Consider the following 16704-nt stretch of genomic DNA (forward strand, 5'->3'; position numbering starts at 1 on the left):
ATGCCCGATGGTGGTCTGATCATTATTTTACACGATGGACGTTTTCAGGTTGCACATTGTACAATATTGTGACAATTCCCCGCTATGGCCCGTATTCAATTAGCCTCGAAAAGGCGGAATCCGCAAAAAAGTATCGCCAATTGCGACTTTTCGCCAGGCGGAAACTTATCTCCGTATTCAATTGCACATACTTTTCGCGTACGCGAGATCGCCATGCAATGTGGTAGGCGAAAATGATTCGCCTCTGAATAGGTTGGAGAAAAAAAGTGCAAAATCGCTATTTTGGGGTGCAAAGGTGGGGAAACCACTCAGTACCCTTTGGACAGCCCCCCAAAGGATCTGCATAAAAAAAAACTAAAAAAAAGTGAGGAACACCCCAAAAGAGCACTTTGAAAAAGGGGGCAAAAAAGTGAAATTGGGGGTACAAACATAAAAAGTAGCGAAATAGACTTTTTGGGGGTCTGCAAGTATGGATGAGGTATTTTTTTTGATTGCATGTGTTTGCTGAAGGTGCGTTTTTTATGTGTCTCATAACTTCAGTTTATAACTTTTAAATATGCTTGCACTCATTTTCAAGCACCCCAAATTTGACTGGACTACTTATTTTCTCCTAAAAATACAGCTTTATGTTATTCTTCATAACTTGTGCAAAGACTCTAATTAGAGGCAATTGTGGGAACTTAAGTACCCCAAACTGTTTGATTAGGGCTAATCGGGCACTACTACATTGATCCCCAATGTTTCTGCATCTTTTTTGGGGGTTCAGGCTGATTTCCCCGATTCTGACACCACTTTTCGCCTGTCTCCATTTTTGCGTCTTTTGGAATTGAATATGGCAAATAGCGGGGGGCGCAATATAGGCGAAAAGTCCTGCATGCGAAAAAGTATTGCATGTGCGAAACTAATTGAATACGGGCCTATATCGCCTGCGATATGTAGCATGAGTGTGCGGCCAACTTTACGCTTCTACTGATTTTACCTGGATACAGTTAAGCAAATTAACTGATGTTTAAATGTAAAGGACCTAATATTACTAAATGAGCTGCAGAAATATCCAGACTAATCAGTCAGACAAGTATGGGGAAAATGCTAACCTTATAAAATGGATTACGCTTGTTTTTCTGCACTTAGAACCTTATCTACTTATAATATATAATTAAAAATTTGATTAAAAGCTAATAAAACATATTGGGACTCATGCAGAGTTGAACTCATCGCTTGTAGTTGCTCTGGAATTGCCTACATGAAAATAAATTCATATACTTGCCCGTACGCTTATTTTAATAGTCGTTATTAGCACCAGCCTATACTTGGTGCAAAAGATCCATCTGAAACGCCCATGTTGAAACACCCTCTCTGAACTTTGCTTACGTGAGAACGGCCAGTTACGCCCTTTTTGTCGCAACTGTAATGCGTGCAACTCTACATCACCCATACCTGCGTATGCTTTTTCTACATCAGGGTCCATAGGGTTCCACAGGATACCTTGGGGGTATAGGCGATGGCGGCAGACATCCAGGCACCACAGAGTTAAAAACTTCTCCATCTTCCCAGGATGCACTGGGGTCCCTCTCCTATATCCCGCCCCCAAGCCTCAGGCACTCGGTTTTCGTCGGTGCCTGGCCGTACAGAGTGGGGGTCTGCAGGCCCCTGAAGTTCTTCAATGCAGCTGTGGCTGCACATCTAATGAGCAGACAACATGGACAGTCTGTACTGACGTCCATGTCGTCGCTCCTACACCCCGCTGGTACCAGAACGCCGGTACTGATCCGGGGATGCTGGTGGGTGACTGGGGTCACAGCTAGCGGTGGCCCCGGTTGCCCGGACTGTGGCCTGATTTACGGGGGTTCAGGTAAGCGGCAAGGTCCCGCGGTGGGTCCCAGCCGAATAGCACAGTCCTTAGTCCCCAGGCAGGGGGCTCCCTGGGGACTGGCTGCAGTGTGGAACCAGGCTACTGATCCCTGCGCTTTCCACTACCCCCTGGGACTGAGGACTGGACAGAAACAGTAAATGTCCAGTGTCCCAGGGGTTAAATGCATGCCAGGGGAGCGCGCTTTCCCTGCTAAGCAGCCAACGCCTCCCCCGCTGCACATGGCCTCTCCACAAGGTGGTTAGGCATCTGCATGCGCTCCGCCCCCGGACCAGCGCTCCCTCTGCTCCTCGCTGGCCATTTTAATACATGTGGCAAGCGCTGCTGGAAGATGTTAACGCGGGCATCGTGGTCTGGGTCCCCCTGCATACCTCTCCTCTGGTGCAAGGTCAGTGTATGCAGCGCTGTTTCCTACCAGGCTGAGGTCTGGTTAGTTGATGAAGTGCAGATACTGCAGGGTTTTCAGTATTCTGCATTGTATGTGACTTTGTGCTAGCGATGCTGTCTGTTACTTTCACATACTGTCAGCTATTTTCCCTATCCCTTTCTTCTTCTCTGCTAACAAGCCCTTGCGGTGCGATGTTGCAAGGGGGATTTATACCTCAGTATACAACTTGTTGTGAAGTGCGGTGGTCACATACAGCTCCGGGTCACACACTCAGTATGTCTGACAGTGAGCACGATTTCCCCATTCCGCCTCAGTGTACTGTATGTAAGGTACCATTGGCAGAGGGTGATGGTAACTCTGATGGATTATGTAAGGCGTTCCTGTGGTTCCCCAGATGGGGGTCTCATAGCACCCCTATGCAGGGGTTTCCTAAACAGTTAATCGTGCCTCAGAGTTTCCCGTTGTCGCCCCATCAGGTCATCCATGAACCTGCGTGGGCTAATTCACTGTCTACCTCAGTACAACAGCTGTCCGAGGTGTTACAGGGCGAGTCGTCTGTGCGGGCGCAGAAGCGTTAGCTGCAACCTCATCAAGATCAGGATGCTGTGACGACAGATGATGGCTCATACGTGCGGTGCGCACGGCCTTGGTTATTGAGGATGGCGCTCCTCCTGTAGCTAAATCAAAATATGCCTTTTTCAAGGATATTAAAAATGATGCTACAGTGTTTCCCCTATCTGATCAGCTAGTGAATCATTTAGAGGAGGCGTGGAAAACGCCGGGTAAGCGTTACCAGCCCCCTAGACGGTTTGCGGTGGCATACCCTTTTGCAGTTAATTATTTAGCAAAATGGGATAACCCGCCACAAGTTTCTCACGTCTAGTAAAGAGTGCTACATTGCCTATGCCCTCTATGTCCTCCTTAAAGGATCCAATGGATCGCAGGGTAGAAATATGTTTGAAAATGATTTATTCCCTTGCAGTAGGCGTGTCCAGACCGGCTTTGGCCGTGTGCTGGGTGGCAAGAGCTATGGAGCACTGGGCTGATACCTTGGAGGCATCCCTGGACCCAGACTCGTCACCTGAACAGGTGGAGTTGGTGGGTAATATAAGGGACTCAGCTACCTACATTAATGAGGCAGCTTTAGATATGGGCCTCATGGCGTCCAAGATCTCCTCGGCAGCAGTGGCGGCTCGTCGTATCCTGTAGCTGCGTTCTTGGAAGGCGGATGCTGATTCCAAAAAGGGTTTGGAGGGGTTACCCTTCAATGGAGAAGTGCTGTTTGGCCCTGATCTAGACAAAATTGTGGCTACTTCGGCAGCAGCTAAGTCTGCGTGTCTGTCTTCTACTACTGTCCCATCAGGAGCGGGTTCTTCGTCCTTTCGGCCCTACAGAACGCAGAACAGACCCAGGGTACAGTCCTTTCCTGGGAGGACTGCCGCCAAGAAACCTGCAAAGCCCAGGACTCAGGCCTGGAGTACCAGACGTCCCACTCCCAAGTCCAAAGACAAACCTTCGGCCTGATGGGACGGGCCTCTCTTTGGGGGACCTCAAAGTGGGAGGCTGACTTCTGAAATTCGCCCAGAGCTGGTGTCTGACCACTTCTGACACATGGGTCAGAGAAGTGATCTCTCAGGGGTACGCCCTCTCCTTCCGCAGGAGGCCTCCCTTGTCCGTTCAATCAGGACAAGGCCCGGGAACTCAAGAAGGTAATGCACTCGATGCTCCAGAATGGAGTTATAGTGCCAGTTCCTTTGTCTCAGAAGGGATTGGGGTATTACTCCAATCTTTTTCTGGTGCAGAAACCCAATGGGTCCTACCGGCCGATACTCAACCTCAAATCCCTCAACAAATTTCTGAGGGTTCCTCGGTTCAGGATGGAGACCCTGCATTCCATTATTTTAGCAATGGAACCTGGGGATTTCATGGTGTCGCTGGATATTCAGGATGCTTACCTGCATATCCCTATTGTCCCAGCACACCAGTGCTTCCTCAGATTTGCAGTGGTCAAGGACCACTTCCAGTTTCAGGCTCTGCCCTTCAGTTTGGCTACAGCACCTCGGGTGTTCACCAGGGTTATGGCCATCATGGAGTCCGTCTGTTACCTTATCTGGACGATCTCCTGTTACTGGTGGAGTCTCAGAGAAACTTCAGCGCCATCTGCAACTAACAGTCTCTGTATTGCAGTCTTTAGGCTGCCTGATAAATTGGAAGAAGTCCTCTCTGGTACCATCACAGAGGATGCTCCATCTAGGAGCTCTGTTGGATTCCCAACATCAGAGGATCTTTGTGACGGGAGGAAACATCTCTGCGTTACAAGCAAAGGTCCGTCTTTGCCTGCAGAGTCGCCGGGTGTATATTCACTAGGCAATGAGGTTGCTGGGATCCATGGTATCCATGTTCGACATGGTGGAGTTTGCCCAGTTTTACTCGAGACCTCTGCAGAAGCTGATCCTCTCCAGATGGAATGGGTCGCCCCAAAGGATAAAGATACAGACTGTGGTGCTTTCCCAGGAGGTGCGATTATCTCTGGCCTGGTGGCTACAGACGGCTCACCTGAACAAGGGGGCGCCCCTTTTGGATCGCAGACTGGGCCCTTCTGACGATGGATGCCAGTCTCCAGGGCTGGGGAGTGGTGATGGGTTCACACTTCTTTCAGGGAAGGTGGACATCGGTAGAAGCTGCTTTTCCAATACACATAGTGGAACTGCGGGCAGTATTCAAGGCTCTCCAGCAAGCACGACAGGTCCTGCAGGGAAAACCTGTGCAGGTACAGTCGGACAACTCCACCATGGTGGCATACATAAACCGCCAAGGAGGGACTCGCAGTCAGGCAGCTCTGACAGAGCATTCTAGTATGGGCGGAAAAGCATCTCATTGCAATTTCAGCAGTGTTCATACCAGGAGTTCTCCACTGGGAAGCAGACTTTCTCAGCAGTCAAGACGTGCATCCAGGAGATTGGTCTCTTCACCAGGAGGTGTGTCAGCTACTGGTGAACAAGTGGGGCCTTCCAGAGATAGATCTGATGGCCTCACGACACAACAACGAACTGCCGATGTTCGGGTCAGGAACAAGAGACGCAAAGGCTTGTCTAGTGGACGCTCTGGCGGTCAAGTGGACTTTCCAGTATGCGTACCTCTTCCCTCCGTTCTCCCTTCTTCCTCGAATGATACGCAAATTCAAGCAAGAAGGCGGCATGCTACTGCTGATTGATCCAGAGTGGCCCAGGCTTCACTGGTACACGGATCTACAGAGTCTCTCACTGGACACTCCGCTGTTGTTGCCTCAACGTCAGGACCTGCTGTCCCGAGTCGGCTGTCTTTGACGGCGTGGCTATTGAGACTGCCCTATTGAGGTCCAGAGGTTTCTCCAGCTCGGTGGTCAACACCATGCTGAGAGCTCGGAAGCCTTCATCTGCCAACATCTACCATAGATTGTGGCGGGCTTTCTTCCAGTGGTGTCGCACTAGATGTTATGCTCCTCAGATGTTCAGATTGTCCAGGGTTCTGGCCTTCCTACAGGCGGGTTTAGACCAGGGTCTTCGTCTAGCTTATTAAATTAGGGGTAGGGGGCTGGGGAAGCACTTCTGCACTAGGTTTAGGATTAAGAAAAATATATATACTTGTGTATATACATTTGTTTCAATGTTTTTATTATTTTTTTTTTCTTGGAATATTTCACTAATAAGGCGAAACATTTTTTAAATAATTTATTTAATAAAAGTTATATTTTATATATAATTATCCTCTATGTGCGCCAACAAAGAGACAATACCCTTTTCTTCTCTTTTTTGTAAACTCTTCGTCTAGCTTCCCTGAAGGTACAGGTGTCTGCACTTTCAGGGGGCTTTCATCGTAGGCTTGCTATGCTTCCTGATGTCCGCACCTTCATGCAAAGGGTGCTTCTTATTCAGCCTCTCTTTGTTCCACCTGTGGCACCATGGGATCTGGCTGTGGTCTTGAAGACTCTTCAAGGACTGCCCTTTGAACCACTGGGCTCAGTGGATTTGAAATGGCTAACCATTAAGACTGTATTCCTTCTGGTTATTGCGTCGGTCAGAAGGGTTTCAGAATTGGGAGCTCTCTCATGTAGACCTCCATTTCTAATTTTTCATAGAAACAGGGTTGTGCTGCGCACTCGTCCTGGTTTTCTTCCAAAGGTGGTATCTAGTTTCCATATCAACGAGGAAATTATTGTACCATAGTTTACTTCACCGGACCTTTCGGTTGGTGAGGCCACCTTGGATGTGGTGCGGGCCTTGAAAATCTATGTGGACCGCACTTCTGTCTATAGGAAGTCAGACTCTTTGTTTGTCCTTTATGGCTTCCATAAAAGAGGTTGGCCTGCCACTGAACAATCATTGGCAGGATGGATTCGACTGGCTATCTCTGACGCTTTTGCTCACGAGGGCCTTCCTGTTCCATCTTCTGTTAAGGCTCATTCCACTAGGTCTGTGGGTACTTCGTGGGCAGCTCGATGTGGCGCCTCAGCTGTTCAGCTTTGCGAGGCGGCCACGTGGTCATCTGTCCATACTTTCGTACGGTATTATGCTTTTGATACCTACACCTCTCGGGATGCTTCCTTCGGGCGACAGGTTCTCCTCTCAGCACAGGAGCGTCCCCACCCTTGAAGGATACTGCTTTGTGACATCCCCAAGGTATCCTGTGGATACCCTATGGACCCTGATGTAGAAAATATGAGATATGGTAAGAACTTACCTTTGTTATCTCTATTTCTACGAAGTCCATAGGATTCCACAGGACTCCTGCCCTGTCGCACCTGTACTGCAGATGGGCTGTGGTTCTGGTCACCGGTTTTTCCGTCTCCCTCTGGTGAGACTGGGATTCTTGTGTGTTTCAGACTTTCTTCTCTCTCTCTTTATCCTCCTCCGGCCTATGGCTTGTGACGAAACTGAGTGCCTGAGGCTTGGGGGCGGGGTATAGGAGAGGGACCCCAGTGCATCCTGGGAGGATGGAGAAGTTTTTAACTCTGTGGTGCCTGGATGTCTGCCGCCATCGCCTATACCCCCAAGGTATCCTGTGGAACCCTATGGACTTCGTAGAAATAGAGATAACAAATGTAAGTTCTTACCATATCTCATATTATTCCGAGCATGCACCTTAAAAAAAAAACACAATTTATATGCTCCTCAATCAGGGGTACGTTCAACTTTGCATTAGGCCCATTATGAGTAATCAAGTGAAAAATTTAATTTCCTGTTTTAACGTACCAATCTTTACATTGGAACTAAAGCGCATGTTTCGTTGCCTAGGCATTGTCCTGATTCCAAGCGGGCTTTCACTAAACGCTTAATGCTAGAAAAACACGTTCAGCTTGTGCACGGCATCAAGGAACCGGAAGTGAAAGATGGAGGAGTAACGAAAACTATGGAGACTTCGAAGGTGAAAGAAGTCCCAAAGGTAGGTTTTACAATAAATCCTTAACGTATATGGTGGGAAATGTATCAAGCCTTCTAACGAGTGGAGGAGTTGCCCATAATCAGCTTCTACCTATCATTTTACAGAATGTACTTGATAAATGCTATCTAGAAGCTGATTGGTTGATTCCTTAGAGGCGTAATATATTTCCCCGTTTCAGTTTTTGTGTTTATTGTGCACATTAGGTGCTGAGTGCGTTATTATATTTTTGTTGAACAACTGTGTCTAGTTTGTAGTAATAGGTAACAGAGAGCCACTGTTTTTGTCAATGTTCTTTAATGCTATCCTCTCGCTCAAAGCCCTCCTGTCAATCTTATTCATGTATGGTTATAATCCTTTCAAACTATAAAGCTTGAGTCCATTGGTCTCGTGACCGTCGTTAGGTCTGTTACCGTTGGAGTCATGACCAAGTCCAGCTCAGTAATGGGGCAAGAATGTTAGAGAGAATGTAATAGACTGGGATGAGGCGACCACAGCACTCAGTTTTCTTATAGTCTGTTCAGAGAGGTAACGTTTCACATATAGAGCCATATTCAATATGGGAGCGAAAGTCCGTGCTGGACTTTTCGCTCCACATCGGAGGTTAGAGTGGGGATAACGTATCGGGGGCGTGCCCGCTTATCCCCGTATTCAATTTAAAAGCAGCGAAAACGGGATCTGTGAAAAAAAACTTGAATTTTCGGGAAATGTGCCTGGGACCCCCCTAAAGATGTCCAGATATAGGGGATCACTATGGGTACCTCCATTTTTGCCTGCTGAAGGAAGTCAGGGTTTGTAATAGCCGCGGCAGGTGCATATTTTCTACCGTATTCAATACAAAATACTCTTACTTACACATAAGGCTATTAACCAAACCACACCAACATACATCTCTTCACTCATCTCAAAATATCGCCCTACCCGACCTCTCCGCTCAGCACAAGACCTGTGTCTCTCATCCCTATCCATTACTTGCTCCCACTCACGGTTACAGGACTTTCTTCGGGCTGCACCCTCTCTATGGAATGCCTTACCACGCACAATACGACTTTCCTATAGTCTCCAATCCTTCAAGCGATCCCTGAAAACTCACCTCTTCAGGCAAGCTTATCAGATCCCAGAACCGCCCACACAACCTTCATAGTTTCCATATCTAATTACATCCCCTTTTACAGTCCACACACAACCTCACACATCGTCTTTCTCTCACATCCTCATGACATTTGGCCGACATTCCCGTGTGACTGGATCATACAGCCAACCAAGAAACTCTGCATTGTGGCTGGACCAAGATGCAATATATAGCACCTATCCTTGTGTATCAATGCCTATTTCCCTATAGGTTGTAAGCTTGCGAGCAGGGCCTTCCTACCTATAAATCTGTCTGTTATTACCCAGTTTTGTTCTATCAATGTTGACAAAAACTGTTAATAAATAAATAAATAAATAATATTTGCTGCAATAAAAAAGTGGTGAAGAATAGCACTTAGCTTTTTTTGGAAAAATAACTATTCCCATCAAATTTGGGATACATCAAAATGGGTGCAAGCATATTTTTAAGTCCCTAAAAGTGCATTTTGAAAATTCTTCAAAAATGCACCTGCCGCTACGACCCGCATTCTTTTAAACACCTGCCGCATACATGGGAACTCTCCCACAAATATTTTCGTTAGTTAAAAACTTGTTCCCTATTTTTTATTTATTTTTTTTAACCCCAAAATGAAAACTTTTTTTGACACAGTTCATTTTTAGGGGCTATTCCCAGGGGTGCAGGCTATTTTTTTTTTAAGCCTGCACCCCTAAACCCCAATTCTGCACTTTTTTTTTCGCCAGTGAAAATATGGTGAAAACTTATCCCCGTTTTTTTTCAAAGACCTTTCGCACCGTTGAAAACTCTTTGAAATTGAATACGGGGATAATTCAAACATGCGAAAAAGATGTTTCGCAGCCTAATTGAATATGGCAACTGAATTTTCCATGTCTAGTGCATATTATCTTATTGCTTGGAAATTTGAATTAGGTGCATTATGTTTATTATACGGGTCAGTGTTCCGCAACTTTAGTCCTGCATGTTTTACAGATCTCAGGATCACAAGTGAAACACAATATCCACAGGTGGTGCTCATTACTGTATCAGCCAATAATGGATACTCCTGTGCACTAACTAGGAGATCTGGTAAACATGCACTGTGAGGGGTCCCTGAGGACTGGAGTTGGGACAAACTGATATGGGGTATAACTTCCCATGATAATTTTATATTTTCCTGCCAATATACACAAGCAAGATATGCACAAATGAGGGGGAGATGTATCAAACCTTGGAGAGAGATAAAATGGTGAGAGAGAAAGTACCAACCAATCAGCTCCTAACTGCCAGAAATAACAGCTAGACACTGATTGGCTGGTACTTTCTCTCTCCAGTGTTTGATGAAAGGGCAGAGAAATACAGTATTCTAGGTAATATAATATAATTCCTGTTTTACTAATAATATCTGGAAATTTATATTGAAAATAAAACCTAAGTTTAATAGGATATTTTCACTTTAGCATGGTACATGCTATACCAGGGCTTCTCAAATCCAGTCCTCAAGTGCCACCAACAGGTCATGTTTTGTGGATTTCTCTAATCATGCACAGGTGAGTTAATCTATATGGCTGGGTCAGTAATTATCCCACCTGCTCCCACAGGCAGATATCCTCAAAACATGACCTGCTGGGGAAACTTGAGGGCTGTGGTTGAGAATCTCTGTTCTATACACTGTGGGGATCCCCAGTGATTGCTGTTTGTTACATGTCATGCAATCAGGGCTACATTTATATTTGCCTATTGAAAATGGGGTGGTCATACAGTGTATATAATATATAATATATACACATGTGTCTTTTCTTTTATATATGGAGTTTCCATCATGACCACATACATGTTAAATGTTTACATCTAATATACATTAACATTTACAATAGAGGGTACTTACTCTTTTATAAAACACAAGATTTCATAATAAAAAATACTTTTATAACAGATTTTTTTCTGACCGTAACTTTTATTTGTCTTAACTAAATATATAATTCTTACAGTTCTCACATCTACTAGAGAAGGTCGCTTATGCTGCCCGTCCTGTTCTCCCCACTTTCTGAGGATACATTGAGTGGCCGCCACTTCCTGGCAGCGTGAGAGTGTCTCATGCGGAGATATATATTAAGCATTGGCGAGAGATAAAGTACCAACCAATCACCTCCTGTCATTTGTCAAACACATTTATCGCGTTTTATCATACACTAAGAAGTTTTAAAACTTGTTGCGTATGATAATGGTGCTCCAGCCAATCAGCTCCCAACTGTCATCTGTTTGGAAAATGACAGTTGGGATCTGATTGGCTTGAGCACCATTTATCATACGCAACTCGTTGATAAATGTGCCCCACAGCCTGTAAACTGACAGGAGCTGATTGGTTGGTACTTTATCACTCTCCACCAAGGTCTCCAGAGCTGTCGGAAGTCCTGAGCTTTGAATGCGGATTGCTATCACTCTGCCCTCTACAGTGAGGCCCTGATCTCACAGTGGGGATCCCCAGATTGCAGCATCATGTTCTGACGCACGGCATGACCGGTGTGTTCTGACGTCAGTATGCGCCTATTGTACATATCGATGGACAATAGCCAGTAATGTGTATTATATTCTTAACACCTTCTATCTTCATATCAGGAGCCTACGCCAAAGCGAAAAATGGAAGAGCCGGTTCGCGAGTTGCGATCGCCAAAGGGAGCAATTACTCAGCCGCTGAAGAAACTGAAGATCAACGTCTTCAAAGTCCACAAGTGCGCGGTCTGCGGCTTCACCACGGAAAACCTCCTGCAGTTTCACGAACACATACCCCAGCACAAGTCCGACGGGTCCTCGTACCAGTGCCAAGAATGCGGCCTTTGCTACACCTCTCACGTCTCCCTCTCTAGGCACCTCTTCATTGTCCATAAGCTGAAGGAACCGCAGGGCTCAGCCAAGCAGAATGGTTCTGGAGAGGGCCATCAACAAGAAAACGAACCAAGTGTTGGCAATAAGACAGCGGACGGTATGACCTCAGACAAGACATGTAAAGTCTGTTCAAAGACGTTCGATACGGAAGCTGTCTTAAATACCCACATGCGGACTCACGGGATGGCTTTCATCAAATCTAAAAGAATGACCTCTGTGGAGAAGTGACGTGACCACGCCTCTGTGCCACGGACCTATAGGGATCTCTGAGATAGATCCACAAAAACTGGACCGAAGGAAGGAAGCAACCGTGTGGGCAATATTTAGTTCCATCGTCTAATCTGCCTTTAAGATGCTTCCATACTCCACCATTAAAGCAGTGTTCGGTGTGAAACACGTGACCGATGTGTGTATATATAGAATACTTTTTGATACTCTTGACTGTATCGATGAAGAAAAATCTTTTTCTTTTTTTTTTATACTGTAATATCTCATAGGTGAGAAGGATATTTAACCGCTGCCAGTCTGCTTTCCGTGATAGATGAACATTGGCAGTATAAAGGTGCCGCTTAGGCTATTTCTGAATGCTTCAGAAAGATGTAAGAATGGGCATAGTTATATATACCAGGGCTAGAGATAATCTGGGGGATGTTATGGCAGCGGGCGTTGTGTAACCCACGGCAACCAGTCACATTCTGTCACTTTTCTAATAGAGTTTAGGGATTGCAAGGAAAGATTGCACTTTTATCCCGTACACAAGTTGTTGTTTTTTATTATTATTTATTTTTGGGGTTTTTTTTATTAATGTCTCTCATTAGTCACATGTCACCAAGTTGTAAAGTGGTTCTGTTTTGCTCTTTGGTGCTGTAAAGATGTGTTACTAAATTTACAAAAATCAGAACACTCCACCTGTATCATTCCTATAATGTGGGCACTATGACGTCAGTGTTAGGAGCCAGATAGTCCGAATCCAAACGCAGCCTGTAAGAGATCTGTTGAAATTTTTATTTGTATTTTAATGTAGTAAAAATACATTCTAGGAGCCATTGTCTGGGCATGGGGATCAGATCTGAATAATAACAGACTCCATTTACAATGACCGTCTACTTCCCCTCAGAGTGCGCTGACAGGCTTTGCTGTTCTGTGTCCTCCCTCGGTTCTGTATTACAGCTCGGGATTTGGGGGGGGGGGGTACAGCTTCAGACAAATAGAAAGCCGCAAGCTTGTTCTAAGGAGAAATAGCAGGTCAGTGAAAACTGGGAATGCTGGTTTCAATAAGCTTTAATGTGTTACGGTTCAATGCAAAATGCAGATCGCGGCAAAATTTGCGTAGACGTCCCCTGACTGAATGTGATTTGTTGCTGAGGAGGTGTAGAAAACAGCTAAAAGTATTTTATTTTTAATGCAAAATTGTTATCTTTATCTTCTAAGCGGAGAAGGGGGCTGCTCACTTTGCATAGTATCATTTTTGTTACTGAATTTGTGCCACGGGTTACTGTCCTATCCTGTTACCTGGAAGCAGATCTAATCTGTCTCTTTATATCTTGGTTCCACCTACTCCTGTGCTTTACATTTCACTGCAGCTCTGCTGCAAAGTATTACGCCTCTGTTTTTTAAACTCCTCTCACATTTTTTAGGACAGTGTCTTTACGTTCTAATAAAGCACACCTAAAGTTCAGACTGCAGTTATTTTAGCTGCTGTGACATTACTGACCCTCCCTACCAATCCGTACGCTGCATTTCTGTTGAGCAATTGAGCTGATTGGTTGGTAATTTATCTCTCTCCACTTTATCTCTCTTCAAGGCTTCGTACATCTCCCCCAGGGTTTTCCTGTACTGTTAGAGGAGCCCTAGCTAACGACATGAAAAGTCAGAAGAAGTTCCGTTTTTACTGTGTTTTGCAGTTGTAGAGACGCTGCTGTTGCAATCAGAGGTGAATTTCTGGGCCGCGTAACAAATAATGACCTACTAAACCTGACTTTGCATGGTCTCTTTAAACTGGTGCCCAGCTATCAACCCTGCACGACTCCACCTTAAAAATCAGCCTTAATGCATTACTGTCACATGTAGCAGCAACAAAGAGACTGGTCCAGTCCATGTTACCCTTCAATATCATCAGCTCTGCATATTAATAGGCATATTTACTCTCCAGGAGCTTGGTCTGTGCAAAATGACTGAAGGTACGCTCTGCAAGCCGCGTACAGGTCCAACTCTGGCTTGGCCCCAAAGTCTCTATACTCGTTAATTAAGGGGCTTATTGCTCGCAAGACTGCAATACACAGGAGTCGCCAATGTGAGCAGAGTATAAAAAGATAATTAAGCCACATTTTGATATTAACATAGAGCCTACCCTCCAACATGACCCCTTCCATCAGGTACAAAATACTCTGCTCCTGGTCTTCCCACCTAATTTATGATTGCGGTTACCTGTATTGAGCTAGGTAATTGACCAGACAGGTGTTTCAACACAGGTGACTGCAATCATACATTAAGAGTGAAGTCCAGGAGCAGAGTATTTTGGTCCTGGTGGAACGGGTCATGTTGGAGGGTCTGATATAGGAATACTAAATATGTGGCGCATGGTGCCTGTGCCCGCCTTAGGAGTTTATAGCTACTCCAGCTTTCTGATAAATTTTGTGCCTTTGGAGGAACGGCAGGGGGTACCAGCAGAGTCTGACAATGTGGGGACATCCTCCCTCTCCTCAGGACCCGCTCATTTTTCGGAGCAGGACCGAGGTGTCTTCTGAGCAAGTGAGGAGGCCTGAGGTGCACTATCCAAATTCTGCTGTGGAGCCCAGTGATGCACTGTACTGCCCCTTTATAGTGCTGTTAGCGGGCAGATGTCTTGGGTAGTGATGGTCATCGATGCCTCTATCATTGATGGGTGAGTTTTTACCATCAACAAAAAACCTTTGATGATTGAGTCATCAATAGCTGAGTGCTACTCATGCGCAGACTTCAGGAATGAGGCCACCAATGTATTTTGACATCTGGTCAGCACCATCAATGGTGCAGCTTGGGTGGCCCGCCACTTGCCATTAGCCATAAACCAATGCTAGGCTGGATACTGTTGGATTTATACAAAGAGCACTGTCAGTGATGTCACAGTAAGTCAAACTAACACACCATGCTTTACAATATAACTTGTTTTATTTATTCTTCTGTATCAAATCCTATGACATCATTGTGTTAAAGATGTGGGATGTGCCTGTAATGGAAGGGAGAACAATTTCTCATTCCCACTTTACAAAGCTGCAGTGAAATGTCAGAGTAACCCAATGCGTTTCACCTTCCTGGTTCATCTATGATCATTTCAATTTCAAACTCTGACCGTTCACGAAAAACATATTTATTTTACTAGACATTTGTAAGGAATGCCATATATTTGCTATGTTAAAAGATTTTGCCAATGTGTAACCAAGACACAACCCTGAAACAAAAAGTGCATCTCAGTCTTATCTAAAAAGGGAATTTGTAACTAGAATTGTCCTACACGCTCAGATATTATATGCATTTTTAATGGTCCATGGGGACCGGAGCAATGTTGAATGTGTGTGCAGCCAAATACCTCATAAAAAATGTAATTTTTGCCCATTTTTGTCTTTTTTTTTTTTTCAAAAATAATTCAGTCTACTTTAATTGTAGGATGTGCACTCCAGAGTGCAGGTAAAAGGCGAGCATTCCAAATCGTGGGGGAACCCAGTATGAGATATATTTATATATATATATATATATATATATATATATATATATAATCTAATACATATAGAAACAACACTGGTCCCTTCTTTCATTTGCACAGTTATTTGATGCTATAACTTATTATAATATGTAAATTTAGGACACAACATAGATACAGCGTTGTCCCTTTTAATACAAATCTTTTCTCTGTGAGAGTTGTAGGGTTTATTTTATTTGTCTGTTTTGTTTCATTTTATATCAATTATGTATCCATATTTTTATTTTGTATTAATTTTATATATATAAATATATATATATTTTGTGTAAATATTTAAAGTGCATGAATACTTTCTGTGGTTGTCCAGGTAAGCGGTCTTGCTGCTGTCAGGTTGTTACTAAATACATACATATATATAAATATATATATACACTCTGTGTCTTTGTAACTGTATCAAACACATTTCACATGTACGTAAATAAAAGTGGAGTATTTGACTAATTTTGCCCCTTTGCTTGCCGTATTAAATGAAGGTCATCTATTAAACGACACTCTGGTGCAGGTATTGAAGCCTGGATCCTGACACTTTTGTTGCCTGTATTTGCGTCACCCGAGCTTCCTGGCAGGGCTCAGACTCTATAGGGGACTGGAAACCTGAGAAGTGTCCTATTCAGGGGTAAAGCTGGGCTGCTAATTGTTTTTTTTGTTTTTTTTTCTGACGTATTATGATTTTTACTTAAGCTGTGCAGCTGCTTTGAAAGACAGATTTTGTTGTTCTGATAATCAGTTGCTTGACCAATTATCTATAAAAGCCAAGGCCAGGGATCATTCGCAGTGTTATTTCGTACACGTCGCAATGGCCAAAGATGGAGCGTTTGTGTTCGTTTTGTGTCTCGCTGGGATTGTAGCATCTCCAGCAAATATATCATTGAAATGTTTAAAAGACACTATGGATTACCTGTCGGACCTGAATTCAAATGAGCCCCAAACCTACGCTTTCCTGAGTGAGTACTGCACTTTTTTTTTTTTGCTGGATTGCAGTTATATGATAAAGTTTATTATATGTACTGTGATGTATAATAACCAATCAGATGCTAACGTTTCTTTGCCTAAAAAAGTCTAGGAACAAGACTATTATTCGTTTGGCTGCTTTGCATTACAGAACATTTAAGCAATTGAAACCGCCTCTATAAAATGGGTTCCAGTCAATAGATAGACATTAAAAAGGTTGACAATGTCTAGATAGACAACATGTTAAACAGGTAATAGTGATGAAGGTCGACACAAAAATGGACAACAGTGGTTTTGGGGATAGGGTTAGGTAGTTACCAAAGGGTTAGGGTTAGACACTAGAAGGGACAGTTAGGGTTAGACAC

General features: G+C 44.4%; 1 protein-coding gene across 1 annotated transcript in view; it reads left to right on the plus strand.

The window, feature by feature from the left end:
* Nucleotides 1-15829, plus strand: part of ZNF532 (zinc finger protein 532) — a 39388-nt gene extending 23559 nt beyond the window's left edge. Inside the window, 2 exon segments of the mRNA XM_088476477.1 lie at nucleotides 7532-7679; nucleotides 11383-15829. Of these exon segments, the coding sequence (XP_088332603.1) occupies nucleotides 7532-7679; nucleotides 11383-11877 (643 nt within the window). The 3' untranslated portion in view covers nucleotides 11878-15829.
* Nucleotides 15830-16704: the final 875 nt, after the last annotated feature.

This window comes from Taudactylus pleione, unplaced genomic scaffold (assembly GCF_031769625.1).
Source record: "Taudactylus pleione unplaced genomic scaffold, aTauple2 ptg000189l, whole genome shotgun sequence".
NCBI classification, from domain to species: domain Eukaryota; kingdom Metazoa; phylum Chordata; class Amphibia; order Anura; family Myobatrachidae; genus Taudactylus; species Taudactylus pleione.